General features: G+C 46.5%; 1 protein-coding gene across 1 annotated transcript in view; it reads left to right on the top strand.

The window, feature by feature from the left end:
- LOC309816141 (uncharacterized protein) overlaps window positions 1-17,678 on the top strand; it is a gene marked incomplete at both ends in the record, with an annotated part of 80,477 nt that overhangs the window by 12,346 nt on the left and 50,453 nt on the right. The window contains one exon of the mRNA XM_082646804.1: window positions 12,304-12,852. Within this exon, the coding sequence (XP_082502930.1) occupies window positions 12,304-12,852 (549 nt within the window). The remainder of the gene's footprint in view (window positions 1-12,303; window positions 12,853-17,678) is intronic.

Raw genomic sequence — 17,678 nt, 5'->3', positions numbered from 1 at the left:
ATTACCAAAATCACACTCCTTGTCATACACGCATCCAGCCGCATCCCTCACATACCACAGCCCTCACCACCATACTCCACACCCCTGTATACAGACACCGCTCCAGTATCCCCCCCACGCACATGAAAAGCCCACAGATGACACCAGATACACCGCTCCATCCTACGGCCAACAGACACCAAGCTCACGACATAGCTACGTCATGCAAATGTCCCTCTCTCGTCTACCACACCTGCTCCCTCAGCTTCCGGCACGGCCCATGCATGTTATTATGGTTTTAATTTCCTTTTTCAGCAATGCGGAGATTTCGAGACACTGCCTGGCCTACAGCACCCCTAGCCCAGGTTCAGGAAGAAGGGGAGACCGCTCCCCCATCACACTGTGTCTCCTCCTCACTCTCTTCACCCTGTAAGGACTATCTGCACCCAGACAAAGAGGAAAGGGGCATGAAAATATACTACATGCAGGTACAAGTGAACAAGGGTGTCGCTGTCTCCTGGAAGACAAAGAAACCCTTGGAGTTGCCTGAAAAGCAGCTGACGATAGAAGAAGTGACCCTTCCTGAGGATGCGTGCACAGTAGGCACTTGCCCCTCTGATGTGTTCACCGAAAGCCTCCTGTCTGACAGTGAGCCCACTGGGGAGGAGAAAGAGTATGAGGAAAGGGCAGAGCCAGGCAGCCCATCAGGGTCACCTGCCGTCGAGGAGAGACCCAGGGCCAAGACACCGGACTGGATGGTGACCATGGAGACCGGCTTCAGGTGCATGGCCTGCTGCCGGGTCTTCCCCACCTTGGAGATCCTCCAGCAGCACGTGAAGGGCGGCGTCCTGCAGGGCTTCAGCTGCCGTGTCTTTCATCTCAACATGGCCCAGTGGATGGGCAATGTGGAATCCGAGAGCACACCTGAGGAGGAGGAGGAGGAGGAGGAAGAGAAGCAAGAAGAAAAGGAGAATGAGGGAGAGCAGCCCACGGGGGAAGGCCCCAGCCCAAAGAGACCCCGCAGGCAGGGTCTTTTCTCTCCTTTGAGATCCAAACAGCAACTGAGATTCATGGGACAGAAGATCCTGGAGGACGGTGTGGCCGTCCCTTGGAAGAGGTAAGGCTTGAGGCTGGCAGTCTTCTGAGCCTATGTCACGAGGGCCCAGAGGAGTCTAAGGGAAGGGGCCGCACACATGTGCTGGTTTACCTAATGGCTCTGCAGTTGCATCAAATGGGACACACCCAGCACTAACAAAGGCATTGACCTCTGTTGACATAAACAAGAAGGTGGAGCCTTTTCCTAGGAGTTTCCTCAGGGTCTGCACGATGGACCTCAACTCTTAGAGGACGTACTGCCAGCAGCTCCTTCTCGGCAGAGAGAGCCAGGAGTGGTCTCAAGAGAGGACAGGGGCCCTTGCAGGACCAGAACTTTGAGGTCTGAGAGCCTTGGGCCTGAGCCGAGATCTCACCCTGACCACTGGACCGAGCCTTCTGTGACAAAGGGGAATATGAAAGAGAGTCACGTGGAAATGAGGTCCCCCGAGATATGGAAATGTTCCAGAACCTTCGTTGCGTGGTAGTTGATCTGGAGCCAAGCTCACTGTGGTGTGTGTGGCTCTGAGCATTAAGGCAATGCTGGAGGGTAACCCTGACCAGCAGAGCTTGGAGTGCTTCTTGTCTCTTCCTGTCCTACCTCATTTGTTTTATCCCTTCCAGGGAGAAGAAAGGACCCTCGGGAGAGTAGCAGACAGAATGCCGTGGTCTGAAGGAGGATGAAGGGACCGGCACTCAGTCTAACATCATATGACAATAGAAGCGTCCTATGCAATAAAGGGCATTTTCCAAACCTTTCCTGGAGCTTTTATTTAAGGACATTTTTCTATCTATGCATCTATCTGTCATCTACATCTGTATCTTTCAAGGTTTGTGAACAAGCTTTCACATAAGCACTAGAGACGTCCGCCAGCATTTTCCAGAAGAGGCCTGCAAATTGCTGGGGACTCCTCACAAATAGGGAACGGCCACAACCCCTGCCACACAGACTATGCGCGTGGCCCTCCTGACGTACTCCCACTCTCTCTCTGAATTTCCCAACGTCTGAGATGAGGGTGCTGGCTGGAGGCAATGATCACGTGCAGGCTGAATCTTCTCCAGATTCTGATTCTCTTCCTGGGCATATCGTCCTCAAGCACAGTCTCCATGTCCCTGGCCACACTGATCTCTCTCCTTCAGTCCTTCCCTCCCTCCCTCTCCTGCCTCCCAGTGCAGAGAATACTTTTTTGCATTTGAGACGACATTTATTTTTGGTTCACAGAATTCTCACCTGTTCTACTGTGGCCTCCGTTGTGAACATTCCAAAGCTGAGACTTTTCTGTTTTTCTCCCTCATTTCTGCTGAGTCTTTACCTTCCTAATGCAGTGAACTCACAGTGCCTAGCTGACTGGATGGGGAAAAAGATCCAGGGAGCAAAGAGAAATAATCAAAGAATATATCAGTTAATTTTTCATAGTGTTATCCAACTACATATTTTTAAAATTTTGGAATAATATTAGGAATCTTCTCTTTATAAAAAACTGAATTATCGGGCTTCCCTGGTGGAGCAGTGGTTAAGAATATGCCTGCGAATGCACGGGACATGGGTTCGAGCCCTGGTCTGGGAAGATCCCACGTGCCACGGAGTAACTAAGCCCGCGCGCCACAACTACTGAGCCTGCGCTCTAGAGCCTGTGCCACATCTACCGAGCCCACGTGCCACAACTACGGAAGCCTGCGTGCCTAGAGCCCATGATCCGGAACAAGAGAAGCCACTGCAATGAGAAGCCCGTGCACCACAGCCAAGAGGAGCCCCCGCTCACTGCAACTAGAGAACGCCCGCTAGCAGCAACAAAGACCCAATGCAGCCCCAAATAAATTAATTAATTTTTAAAAATTGAATTAGTTTCAAGGGTACAATGTATAAAAGTACAATAAAAGCCCCCCTTCATAACCCCCCAACCCCACTCTCAAGATGGAATAGATATGCTGTGATACAATTTATAGTCGTAGTACTACTCCTCCTCCCAGCACATCCGAAATCCTCTGAGCCAGGTGCAGCAGCTTCCTTTCACAATGCTAGGACCCGCCACAAGACACATGATAATCCCTTTGGACATTTCAAGGAGCGGCACCAAGGGAACAGTACCGGGGAAATGCCACTGACAGCTCAGAATATCCATGGCATTTCTAGAGCCTCGGCACTGCTCTCGCTCTGGGAATGAAGGTCCAAAAAGCACATCGGAGAATGTTCATAGTTGTAAACAAGCTCCACCTTTGAAACACGATCTACATAGAACCACATATACAAGCCTGCACGATGGATGAAGCCAAGGTCTCCTCCATGATTTCCCTTCTGACCACCTTATTGTCTCCTCAACCATAAAAGGTGAACTTGAAACTCAGGACCTTGCCTTGTCACCAGAAACATCCAAGCTTGGATCAGTCTTTCTAAGACCAGATACTTGCTCTCTGAACTATTAGAGACTTGTCACATACACACAGGTAGAACAGGATTATTTCTATCTACCTGGGGACATGGAGTCTTTCACATTGCTCCTGATAAAACTCTCACAACAGCAAAACTTTACCTACAAAGGGTTCAAGCTATGACACTCCCAATTTCCACAAACCTCCTCAGCTCTTGTGAGTCACATGCAGCCAATTCCAGGAATTGGAAACATGGTTGTGAGGATGAAACTGACTTTGGGGCTCCCTTTGGATATGGTCTTCCAGACTTACCAAAAGGCCATTAAGAGGAAGGTTTACCCCACCTCAGGGAAACCCGAGGCAGTACTTGCAGTCAAGGGCTGGCCATGGCTTCTGAGCTACATCCAAAAAGAATTTCATACTGTACCTGGATCTGCTGAAGCCATTTCTGACTGTCCGAGAGCCAGCATGTACCGCTCCTCAACTGCCTCCATTGTGGATCATCAGTAGGGCTGTCAGATTTAGTACATAAAAATACAGGATACCCAGTTAACCTTGAACTTCACATGAATAATAAGTCATTATTTTTAGTATAAGTAGATCCTATGAACTATTTGGGGCATACTTATCTTCAAAATGTACTCGTTGTTTTTCAAACATTCATATTTAACTAAACAGCCTATATTTTATCTGTCCACCCTACTCAGCAGAAATGATGGAGGCTCATAGAGATCCAGGAGACGCCTCAGCGCCTCCTCAGCTTTTATTTCTACGTCCTGGACAGCGAGCACGAACCTTCCACTCCGTCATTGGCTAGAATGGAGGATATTCTCTGTTTTAGAGATTTTTCTACTTGTCATTGTTATTATCTTCCTTATTTTAAAGAGATGTTTATTTTTCCCCAAACTTAATAGCTCATCCAAAAGTATTTCAAAGTTCATTAGACAAGGGAAAAACAACATGGTTCTGAAAAGTGAAGGAAACCGCCTGGTGTTTAGTAAAGAAGTAGTAGGGAGACTGAAATAGCCAAACTTAATAAGCAGATCTCTCCAAGGGTATTTTCAGAGCTTGATACGCTCCCACACCCTGAAAATATTATTACATCAAGAATGTAGAACTGCTAACCAAATGTAAGGCTCCCATATGATTCTATCAAACTGAGGATGCTTCTTTACTAAGCAGTGAACACACTTGCTGCCCCAGGGACCTTGGCAGTTGCAACGTAGGGCTCTTCCCTTTGGGATGGAAACAGCAAGTTTTCCTGTGGTCTACACGCTGGCCCCAAAAATACTACACTCCCAATACTTGTCAACTTTAAGTATTTTCCTACATATCTCCATTTTTCTGTTACTATTTGGGCTACATCCTAGACTTGACACTACATAAATTGCATTCAAGAAGCTATTTTTAAAAGGTGGTAGGAAACCTTAAATCTATGGCTTGCAGTCCCTGGCTTACTTTCATCCAGGTGCATAAGGGTTTTCAAAAGTAGTCAGGTTAGTTACCCCGTATCACAGCCCCACGCTTGTGTCACAGATATAAAAATGGAACATGATATTTAAGGTTTTAGTTGCCAAATCATCAAGCCTCCCAGACAGAGGCAATAGAGCAAAATGATTACAGAGGCATGGATTTTGATTTGCTCCAGCGTCTTGGGCAAGTCACTTGGCCTCTGTATTTATTTGTACTTATCTGAACTTATCTGTCACTTGGGGGTCATAATTGTACCTGGTCCATGGGTACGCTGTACAAATGATCTGTAAAGTAGTTACAAGAAACCGACACAGAGTAAGCACTCCACAGACATTGGCTATTAGCTATTGGAAATAGTTCTCCGTGAAACAGATGACTTTATCAGTGGATGACTCGGTGGGAGACAGTGAATCACAGAATCACAGCATGTTGAAAGTGACCTAGTTCACACTCTAATGTGAAAAGAAGAAAAGTGTGCATGGGTAGAAAATGTCTGAAACTTTACACAACAAAGAGTTCATCATGTTAACTTGGAGGATTAGAATAAATCAGGAAAGGAGGAAAGAAAAACTTGAGTGTAATTCAATTTCTCTATCATTTGTGTTTCTACACTGAGACTCTGAATACACTGGAAGTGCAATTTTTTTTAATGTGGCGGGATAAAGGTTTTCAAGTTTTCCTGATCCATCCATATTATTATCTCAGAATTGCTGGCAGTTCTTGCCATCTTCGGATCTACACCCATGTGAGTCAGTGGGCCATTCTGGACGGAGGAGATAATAGAGCAGAAGTGAAGTGAGAGGAAAGGAGAGACAAGATTTTCTCTTTTCTCTTCAAAGAGGAAAGGTCTTTGGAATGGGAACAACTCACAACCAAACTTTGGGGAAAGGATGTGATGGAAAATGAGACAAACATCCTACCCCTGTGATGAGAAGGATTCCCTGGGCTGGATGGAGGGAGGTCACAGGTGGCTGGACAAGGAAACCAACTAGGGAGAAACACACACAAGTGCAGGGCAAACACCCTGAGGCCACTCAGCCTGACTCCATGCAAACATGTGTCCAGCAGCCAGCCCTTCACCTCTGGCTCCCCAGCAAGACAGGTACCTCGGGCGTGCCAACTCATTCTGAGTCCATTATGCCTGGCCATTCATAAACCGCTGTCTAACGTGTGAGGAATAAACTCTCAATGTTTATGAGGAAACTGGGGAAGGAGATTGAAAGGTTATTTAAACGGAAAAAAAAGAAGTTCAGCAAGGCAGGATGGTAGAGAGACAAGAAAAAGACCTTAAAAGATAGAAAGGATTTGCCAAAGAAGAGAAAGAAAAAGAAATGATTCCAAATGGGTTAACCTGCAGCTAGGAAGTTAAGGAAGATTATTGATGGGTGAAGACTATGGAATAAAGCGAATAAAATTTATCCGAAATTGCTGAGAATATGGTAAGCAGCATGATTATCAAATTATGAATTGGCTGCAATGGCATTCTAGGGGGACACTAGGAAGGGGAAGCAAATGTTCCTGAGATGACAGTAGCAGGGGGAAAGTTGTTTCAGGGGAAGATCAGTCTTGCAGAGTGTGTATCAGAGGAGGGCAAGCGTGAGCAAGCAAGGAAATACTAAGTGTATACGGTTCCTTCACTGAGTGCACCCAGCCCCGCGGTCAGCCTTGAGAACAAGCAGGACTTCAGGTACTAGAGCTACATTTCAGTCATCAAGACTTGAGAAGACACCCTTAACTCAGGTCTTCTCTTCAAACTCCATCTTTCCTTCTTAACCTTCATTTGGCCTCTTCCCTTACCCTCCAGCTGTGGACTGAGGCCACTGAGCAAGATGGGTCACTAGTGTCCTCCATCCCCTGGCGACTGTGGTTCACATCAGTGGAGTACCAAAGGCAATAACCAAGTAACAGACACAAGATTGTATGAAGAAGAAGAGATTCTGATAAGGCTTTCTGTGACAGTGTGGGCCAAGTCGGCTCTATATGGCCGGTATCACGTGAATTATGAGCAGCCTTAGGGGAGAAGTTCTCAGAAGGCAGAGCCTGGCTCTCTAGAGGCTCTGTGTGCTCACAGCCCACTCCAAGACCTCAGTTACAGCTTCGGCCCCCAATATCCCTCCCTCTGCCTGCTCACAGTTTTTGAAGTCTTCTTTCCTCCACATTTCTCTTGAGAGGTGGAGGAGGAAGATGAGCTTCAGGCCAGCTCAGACTCCCCTGGGATCCCAGCAGGATGCCTATCATTAACATCCCACCTTCTAGGAAGCTCCTAAGATCTTCACATTTGGGGCAGTTCTCATTTCAGCTGTGCTTCAAATTGCTGGCTGGAGACGGCCTGTTGGAAGGTGGCTAAAAGCAAGTAGCAATCCTTCGGGCAGCCTGGCCCTTCTCGACTCTCAGACACCTTCAGGGATATTCTAGGAAATGTTGTTTGTTCTAGAGAAGGGAGGGAAACAATCCAATTGTCCAATAATGCTTGAATGGAAAATAAATGATGCTATATGCATGTGATGAAATAATATCAAACAGTCAAAAATCAAAGACCTAGATCTATATGGATTCACGTGGATAAATCTTGAAAACATAATATTGATTGAAAGAAAATAAGATAAAGAACATTAGATTGTGATAACAGGTATGTAAGTATTTAAATATTTAAATCAATTCAACATATTGCTTCTATATATATAGATGCAAGAAAATAAACTTTATCCAAAGAACACACTATTTACATTTAATATGCTCATTTATCTAGGAGACCCAAAAGAACCCACAGATAAACTAGCAGGAACTAATAAGACGGTTCAACAAGGCACACACATACAAGATCAATAAATTTTAAAAATCAATCAGGCTCCTCTACACTGGCGATAACAAATTAGAAACTGTAAAAGAAAATAAGAAAAAAAGAAGATCTAAAAATAGTCACAAGAGCCTTATAAATTATTTAGAGCTAAGCATACGTAGAAGGCAATATAACTAACAAACTGAGTACGAACAGTTAAACTCCGCCCAACCCAAGGTTAGGAAAAGACTGTTGTTAATTTATGAGAACAGACCCTCTTCTTAAGGAGCAGATCAGTAAGTGAGAGTGAATCAAAGAAACACAGCATTTGAAAAGTCAGCTAGTCCAAGCCTCTTGATCGCACATACAGAAGCTGAAGCCCAGATAGGTTGAGTTACTTGCTAAAGGGCCCAATGTCCTGACTCAAGGACTAGCATTTTTCACTCAGTTGCAAGACACAATCAAATGCAGTACCTTGGAGAGAGATGGGGAAAAAATGAAGAAATCAATTATATAGTTCCTCATCTTTAAGTACAGAAATAGCTGTGACAAAATTACACGTATTGAGGGAAAATTGAAGTGCAGAGTTTAAAATGTCAATAATCCACAGGGAAACTGGAGACCATTTAAAATATTCATATTAAATCTCTCTAGAAAAGACATTAAAAGATCTCCAATCAAAATGTGAATTTTATAATAGACATGGTATGATACAATTTATAATAGATATGGTATGAACCTTTCCCTTTCACGGGAAAGCATCGGCTGGGAAAAAGGAATTGTTCTTGAAAATGGGGCCTGTGCTACTGCAGACACTGTGCTCACCCTAGGTCCATCGAATGCACTGATGTCAGCACTGAGGTCACAGAATTCCGCTGTGCGCCTGGCAACCTTGCAAACATAACAGCCCTGGTGAGCACTAGGCAGTACTGCTGGTTCACTAAGTGGTACAAGTTTTTCAGCCATTTAGGAGACTTGACTATTTTTGTTTGTATTGAATCATTTCAACGGATTGCCCAAGAGCCAAGAAGGGCCAACCTGTAGGGAAGAGGAGGAGTTGGACATCTCTTGAGGCATCTTCTAAGGGAGACTTCTAGTTGGTACGATGGAACGGCGACAAAAGAGGAAACATCTGGAAAATGAAGAGTCCCAGGAAACTGCCGAGAACGGAGGAGGTATGTGGGGGGCAACTTGTCTGGGGCACATGGGTTTCTGCCAAACTGAAGCTTCTCTAGGAAGCGGGGGACTGAGAACGTGTCACCTGTGAAGCAGGGAGCGAGAGACCTTGTCTCACTGATGCTGCCGTATCTATCCGGAGGGTCCCTGTGGTGTGAGACGGCACAGAACGGCCAGATGCCCCCTGGGAGTTGGGAGGTCAGCTCCGCTGGTCTGAGGACTCTCTCCTGGGGCAGCCGGGCCTGGAGCTTTGTCGGACTCACAGCAGGCTGCATCCTGCTTGCACAGACCTAGAGGTGCAGCTTTTCTCAGTCCCCGATTTCTCTCTTATTCTCTTGGATCTTTCCCTGGGGTCATGAGGTGGGGGATGTGAAGGATGCAAGGATGCTGAGAGAGACCCATGAGTTGTTTGGCCTCTTTTACCAAAGTGGAAAGAGAAGCCCCATGAGTTGAAGGCCCTGTTGAAAAATATCTTGACAAGTGGAATGCACTTTGAAAGAAGATTGTTTGTCTAGGGATGGTGTCATATTGAAAGCAAGGAGGATTTATTCCTTCAACAGGAAGAATTTCCCAAAGGAGATCAAGGGAAGGGAAGGGTTTTCCAGAGACTGAGACCGCGTGAGCGGGGGTGAGAAATGGCCTCAGGGTCCTGCGGGGAGCTCTGAGAGCCACGGGCCACGTGGTGCCTGCGTGCATTAAATGTAGGCGAGTAGCTTGCCCTGGGAGAGGGGTGGTCACCCCAGAGCTCCAGCTAGAGGCCTCTGCCCCAGATTAGAGCCCAGTAGCTCCTACCAGGCCCAGGGCCCTGGAGACTGTAGGATGGGCCCTGGGAATGGAGCTCTAGACAGCAGGCAGATTTCCAGGCAGTGGCTGGGACAGGCTGGGGAAGGCAATGACTGCCCCTGACCATTCAGAATATTTTGCTCTATGTTCCTGTGTGTGTGTGTGTGTGTGAGTGTGTGTGTGTGTGTGTGTGTGTGTGTGTGTGTGTGTGTGTGGTAGTGCAGAGAAGAGCGAGATGAATGGGGTTAGAGTGCTTACCAGATATAAAGTCTGCGTGGTAAAGTTCTTGTCACCCTGCCTGGACCTGGCTGACACTCGGTGTACGTAAGAGTGTATACAGAATTCTTGTTAGGGGTGTTTTATGAGACAGTAACTCATACACCCATGTACACTCTGATGCAGCAAAAATATCACACACCCCACATATAACTTCCTTAGTAAACCACACACAGCACATGGAGGTATATACACGCATCCCTCCTGTACTACGTTCTCATACAACCCACCTGTATCACAATCCTCTCCTCCAACACCAAACGCTGGAGATGAGATATGTATATAGACACTCACGCTATATATATAGGACACACAGACACACACACACTATATATATATATATATATATATATATATATATATGTATCTCCACAACTCTCACACAAACACAGCTAACTTCAGCCATCGCTAAATACCTCTGTAAGAACCAGTCACGTGTCATACACACCACACTTGTAACACATTCTTGAGTAATGCCAGACCCGCTTTGTACAAACCACAGTAAACCACAGTCTCAATAACCCATGTCAGGATTGCCAGAGAAAATATGGGCTATCCAGTTCAATTTGAATTCCAGATAAACAACAAGTAATTTTTCAGTATCAGTATGTCCCAAATATTGTATGGGCCATACTTACACTAAAACTAAGTAAGAACAAATACTGCATGGGAATACTTACACTAAAATATTATTCTGGGTTTATCTGAAACTGAAATTTAACTGGGTGCCTTGTATTCTTGTTCGCTAAGTCTGGCAACCCTTATATACTTACCACCAGCTGATGTATTATATATTTATTGTAGTTTTGTTTAGTGTGTGTCTTCCCCTACTAGAATGTGCAGCGTTACCAAAGACTACAACAATGGAAGAGTGCCGGATACACAGGAGTAGCTGCTTACTGAATCTTGGTGAATGAATGAATGAACACGCACCATAAATACAAGCCACACCATGTAATGAGGAAACGTTACATGTCCCAGAATTCCTGACTTGTGAACAGAAAAAATGCACACAAAGGCCACAGACACAGATAGACACATCTGCACTGTGCTCCCCATGCCAACCCCACACATACCACAGACTTAACTGATACACATCACTCACTCTTCCCACACACTCACAGTCACCACCGAGGCCTACATTACCAACTAGACAGTGAGAGAATAAGTATTGATTGGAATTAAATCCTGGAGGATCCACTGGGAACCACACTCTCAACTGTGTGTATTCACTGCACCTGACACGTGTCACACACTCAGTAAATATTTGTGGACAGAGGACTGATGAACCCACCCTGAGCCTTTCATTCCTCCCTCAGGAATCTCGAAGTCACAAGAGGATCCCCCTCGGCTTGGATCCACTGTGGTGGCCCAAGGCTGCAGCCCAGGGGCAGTGGAGGTCTCCTCTGCCTCTAAATACTTCTTCTGTACTTCTACTCCGCGCAAGCTCAGCTACGCTGGTAAGGGCGCGGGGGTCCTCAGTTGAGGGGGTGCTTGGCTGTGAGGCAGGAGGCACACAGATCCCAGGGAGGCTGAGAGGAAATCCAGGGTCATCAGAGGTGATGAGGGCTCTGTGGAGGAGCCTGTGCAGGATGGCTGAGCTGTTCCGAGGGCGTGGATGCCAGCTGAGTCTGGGGGGGCGGTGTGAATACTGCTACTACCATGGTGGGGAAGTCAAGGAGCAGGGTCCGGAAATGTCTGGGCTTGAGGTGGAGGGAAGAGGGACCAGATTAAGCATCTTCAGAGGAAAATGTAGGCTTTGTCTTTGCCTTTGCTTCCAGAGAAGGACAGAGTTCTGCATCATACACCTCCAGACTGAGAGCAGGACCATCCAGCTCAGGTCCACACAGCTCACACATACATCTGCCCTCCAGGCACAGCCCTTCTCAGAGCACACATAAACCCCAAGCACCACAGCCCCATTCCACATGTAATGCACCACCGATATTACCAAAATCACACTCCTTGTCATACACGCATCCAGCCGCATCCCTCACATACCACAGCCCTCACCACCATACTCCACACCCCTGTATACAGACACCGCTCCAGTATCCCCCCCACGCACATGAAAAGCCCACAGATGACACCAGATACACCGCTCCATCCTACGGCCAACAGACACCAAGCTCACGACATAGCTACGTCATGCAAATGTCCCTCTCTCGTCTACCACACCTGCTCCCTCAGCTTCCGGCACGGCCCATGCATGTTATTATGGTTTTAATTTCCTTTTTCAGCAATGCGGAGATTTCGAGACACTGCCTGGCCTACAGCACCCCTAGCCCAGGTTCAGGAAGAAGGGGAGACCGCTCCCCCATCACACTGTGTCTCCTCCTCACTCTCTTCACCCTGTAAGGACTATCTGCACCCAGACAAAGAGGAAAGGGGCATGAAAATATACTACATGCAGGTACAAGTGAACAAGGGTGTCGCTGTCTCCTGGAAGACAAAGAAACCCTTGGAGTTGCCTGAAAAGCAGCTGACGATAGAAGAAGTGACCCTTCCTGAGGATGCGTGCACAGTAGGCACTTGCCCCTCTGATGTGTTCACCGAAAGCCTCCTGTCTGACAGTGAGCCCACTGGGGAGGAGAAAGAGTATGAGGAAAGGGCAGAGCCAGGCAGCCCATCAGGGTCACCTGCCGTCGAGGAGAGACCCAGGGCCAAGACACCGGACTGGATGGTGACCATGGAGACCGGCTTCAGGTGCATGGCCTGCTGCCGGGTCTTCCCCACCTTGGAGATCCTCCAGCAGCACGTGAAGGGCGGCATCCTGCAGGGCTTCAGCTGCCGTGTCTTTCATCTCAACATGGCCCAGTGGATGGGCAATGTGGAATCCGAGAGCACACCTGAGGAGGAGGAGGAGGAGGAGGAAGAGAAGCAAGAAGAAAAGGAGAATGAGGGAGAGCAGCCCACGGGGGATGGCCCCAGCCCAAAGAGACCCCGCAGGCAGGGTCTTTTCTCTCCTTTGAGTTCCAAACAGCAACTGAGATTCATGGGACAGAAGATCCTGGAGGACGGTGTGGCCGTCCCTTGGAAGAGGTAAGGCTTGAGGCTGGCAGTCTTCTGAGCCTATGTCACGAGGGCCCAGAGGAGTCTAAGGGAAGGGGCCGCACACATGTGCTGGTTTACCTAATGGCTCTGCAGTTGCATCAAATGGGACACACCCAGCACTAACAAAGGCATTGACCTCTGTTGACGTAAACAAGAAGGTGGAGCCTTTTCCTAGGAGTTTTCTCAGGGTCTGCACGATGGACCTCAACTCTTAGAGGACGTACTGCCAGCAGCTCCTTCTTGGCAGAGAGAGCCAGGAGTGGTCTCAAGAGAGGACAGGGGCCCTTGCAGGACCAGAACTTTGAGGTCTGAGAGCCTTGGGCCTGAGCCGAGATCTCACCCTGACCACTGGACCGAGCCTTCTGTGACAAAGGGGAATATGAAAGAGAGTCACGAGGAAATGAGGTCCCCCGAGATATGGAAATGTTCCAGAACCTTCGTTGCGTGGTAGTTGATCTGGAGCCAAGCTCACTGTGGTGTGTGTGGCTCTGAGCATTAAGGCAATGCTGGAGGGTAACCCTGACCAGCAGAGCTTGGAGTGCTTCTTGTCTCTTCCTGTCCTACCTCATTTGTTTTATCCCTTCCAGGGAGAAGAAAGGACCCTCGGGAGAGTAGCAGACAGAATGCCGTGGTCTGAAGGAGGATGAAGGGACCGGCACTCAGTCTAACATCATATGACAATAGAAGCGTCCTATGCAATAAAGGGCATTTTCCAAACCTTTCCTGGAGCTTTTATTTAAGGACATTTTTCTATCTATGCATCTATCTGTCATCTACATCTGTATCTTTCAAGGTTTGTGAACAAGCTTTCACATAAGCACTAGAGACGTCCGCCAGCATTTTCCAGAAGAGGCCTGCAAATTGCTGGGGACTCCTCACAAATAGGGAACGGCCACAACCCCTGCCACACAGACTATGCGCGTGGCCCTCCTGACGTACTCCCACTCTCTCTCTGAATTTCCCAACGTCTGAGATGAGGGTGCTGGCTGGAGGCAATGATCACGTGCAGGCTGAATCTTCTCCAGATTCTGATTCTCTTCCTGGGCATATCATCCTCAAGCACAGTCTCCATGTCCCTGGCCACACTGATCTCTCTCCTTCAGTCCTTCCCTCCCTCCCTCTCCTGCCTCCCAGTGCAGAGAATACTTTTTTGCATTTGAGACGACATTTATTTTTGGTTCACAGAATTCTCACCTGTTCTACTGTGGCCTCCGTTGTGAACATTCCAAAGCTGAGACTTTTCTGTTTTTCTCCCTCATTTCTGCTGAGTCTTTACCTTCCTAATGCAGTGAACTCACAGTGCCTAGCTGACTGGATGGGGAAAAAGATCCAGGGAGCAAAGAGAAATAATAAAAGAATATATCAGTTAATTTTTCATAGTGTTATCCAACTACATATTTTTAAAATTTTGGAATAATATTAGGAATCTTCTCTTTATAAAAAACTGAATTATCGGGCTTCCCTGGTGGAGCAGTGGTTAAGAATATGCCTGCGAATGCAGGGGTCATGGGTTCGAGCCCTGGTCTGGGAAGATCCCACGTGCCACGGAGTAACTAAGCCCGTGCGCCACAACTACTGAGCCTGCGCTCTAGAGCCTGTGCCACATCTACCGAGCCCACGTGCCACAACTACGGAAGCCTGCGTGCCTAGAGCCCATGATCCGGAACAAGAGAAGCCACTGCAATGAGAAGCCCGTGCACCACAGCCAAGAGGAGCCCCCGCTCACTGCAACTAGAGAACGCCCGCTAGCAGCAACAAAGACCCAATGCAGCCCCAAATAAATTAATTAATTTTTAAAAATTGAATTAGTTTCAAGGGTACAATGTATAAAAGTACAATAAAAGCCCCCCTTCATAACCCCCCAACCCCACTCTCAAGATGGAATAGATATGCTGTGATACAATTTATAGTCGTAGTACTACTCCTCCTCCCACCACATCCGAAATCCTCTGAGCCAGGTGCAGCAGCTTCCTTTCACAATGCTAGGACCCGCCACAAGACACATGATAATCCCTTTGGACATTTCAAGGAGCGGCACCAAGGGAACAGTACCGGGGAAATGCCACTGACAGCTCAGAATATCCATGGCATTTCTAGAGCCTCGGCACTGCTCTTGCTCTGGGAATGAAGGTCCAAAAAGCACATCGGAGAATGTTCATAGTTGTAAACAAGCTCCACCTTTGAAACACGATCTACATAGAACCACATATACAAGCCTACACGATGGATGAAGCCAAGGTCTCCTCCATGATTTCCCTTCTGACCACCTTATTGTCTCCTCAACCATAAAAGGTGAACTTGAAACTCAGGACCTTGCCTTGTCACCAGAAACATCCAAGCTTGGATCAGTCTTTCTAAGACCAGATACTTGCTCTCTGAACTATTAGAGACTTGTCACATACACACAGGTAGAACAGGATTATTTCTATCTACCTGGGGACATGGAGTCTTTCACATTGCTCCTGATAAAACTCTCACAACAGCAAAACTTTACCTACAAAGGGTTCAAGCTATGACACTCCCAATTTCCACAAACCTCCTCAGCTCTTGTGAGTCACATGCAGCCAATTCCAGGAATTGGAAACATGGTTGTCAGGATGAAACTGACTTTGGGGCTCCCCTTGGATATGGTCTTCCAGACTTACCAAAAGGCCATTAAGAGGAAGGTTTACCCCACCTCAGGGAAACCCGAGGCAGTACTTGCAGTCAAGGGCTGGCCATGGCTTCTGAGCTACATCCAAAAAGAATTTCATACTGTACCTGGATCTGCTGAAGCCATTTCTGACTGTCCGAGAGCCAGCATGTACCGCTCCTCAACTGCCTCCATTGTGGATCATCAGTAGGGCTGTCAGATTTAGTACATAAAAATACAGGATACCCAGTTAACCTTGAACTTCACATGAATAATAAGTCATTATTTTTAGTATAAGTAGATCCTATGAACTATTTGGGGCATACTTATCTTCAAAATGTACTCGTTGTTTTTCAAACATTCATATTTAACTAAACAGCCTATATTTTATCTGTCCACCCTACTCAGCAGAAATGATGGAGGCTCATAGAGATCCAGGAGACGCCTCAGCGCCTCCTCAGCTTTTATTTCTACGTCCTGGACAGCGAGCACGAACCTTCCACTCCGTCATTGGCTAGAATGGAGGATATTCTCTGTTTTAGAGATTTTTCTACTTGTCATTGTTATTATCTTCCTTATTTTAAAGAGATGTTTATTTTTCCCCAAACTTAATAGCTCATCCAAAAGTATTTCAAAGTTCATTAGACAAGGGAAAAACAACATGGTTCTGAAAAGTGAAGGAAACCGCCTGGTGTTTAGTAAAGAAGTAGTAGGGAGATTGAAATAGCCAAACTTAATAAGCAGATCTCTCCAAGGGTATTTTCAGAGCTTGATATGCTCCCACACCCTGAAAATATTATTACATCAAGAATGTAGAACTGCTAACCAAATGTAAGGCTCCCATATGATTCTATCAAACTGAGGATGCTTCTTTACTAAGCAGTGAGCACACTTGCTGCCCCAGGGACCTTGGCAGTTGCAACGTAGGGCTCTTCCCTTTGGGATGGAAACAGCAAGTTTTCCTGTGGTCTACACGCTGGCCCCAAAAATACTACACTCCCAATACTTGTCAACTTTAAGTATTTTCCTACATATCTCCATTTTTCTGTTACTATTTGGGCTACATCCTAGACTTGACACTACATAAATTGCATTCAAGAAGCTATTTTTAAAAGTTGGTAGGAAACCTTAAATCTATGGCTTGCAGTCCCTGGCTTACTTTCATCCAGGTGCAAAAGGGTTTTCAAAAGCAGTCAGGTTAGTTACCCCGTATCACAGCCCCACGCTTGTGTCACAGATATAAAAATGGAACATGATATTTAAGGTTTTAGTTGCCAAATCATCAAGCCTCCCAGACAGAGGCAATAGAGCAAAATGATTACAGAGGCATGGATTTTGATTTGCTCCAGCGTCTTGGGCAAGTCACTTGGCCTCTGTATTTATTTGTACTTATCTGCACTTATCTGTCACTTGGGGGTCATAATTGTACCTGGTCCATGGGTACGCTGTACAAATGATCTGTAAAGTAGTTACAAGAAACCGACACAGAGTAAGCACTCCACAGACATTGGCTATTAGCTATTGGAAATAGTTCTCCGTGAAACAGATGACTTTATCTGTGGATGACTCGGTGGGAGACAGTGAATCACAGAATCACAGCATGTTGAAAGTGACCTAGTTCACACTCTTATGTGAAAAAAAGAAAAGTGTGCATGGGTAGAAAATGTCTGAAACTTTACACAACAAAGAGTTCATCATGTTAACTTGGAGGATTAGAATAAATCAGGAAAGGAGGAAAGAAAAACTTGAGTGTAATTCAATTTCTCTATCATTTGTGTTTCTACACTGAGACTCTGAATACACTGGAAGTGCAATTTTTTTTAATGTGGCGGGATAAAGGTTTTCAAGTTTTCCTGATCCATCCATATTATTATCTCAGAATTGCTGGCAGTTCTTGCCATCTTCGGATCTACACCCATGTGAGTCAGTGGGCCATTCTGGACGGAGGAGATAATAGAGCAGAAGTGAAGTGAGAGGAAAGGAGAGACAAGATTTTCTCTTTTCTCTTCAAAGAGGAAAGGTCTTTGGAATGGGAACAACTCACAACCAAACTTTGGGGAAAGG

This window comes from Mesoplodon mirus, assembly GCF_964341445.2.
Source record: "Mesoplodon mirus genome assembly, contig: SUPER_14_unloc_2, whole genome shotgun sequence".
NCBI lineage: Eukaryota > Metazoa > Chordata > Mammalia > Artiodactyla > Ziphiidae > Mesoplodon > Mesoplodon mirus.
Note: the sequence above shows the minus strand (reverse complement) of the source record. Positions and strands in the feature narration are given on the sequence as shown.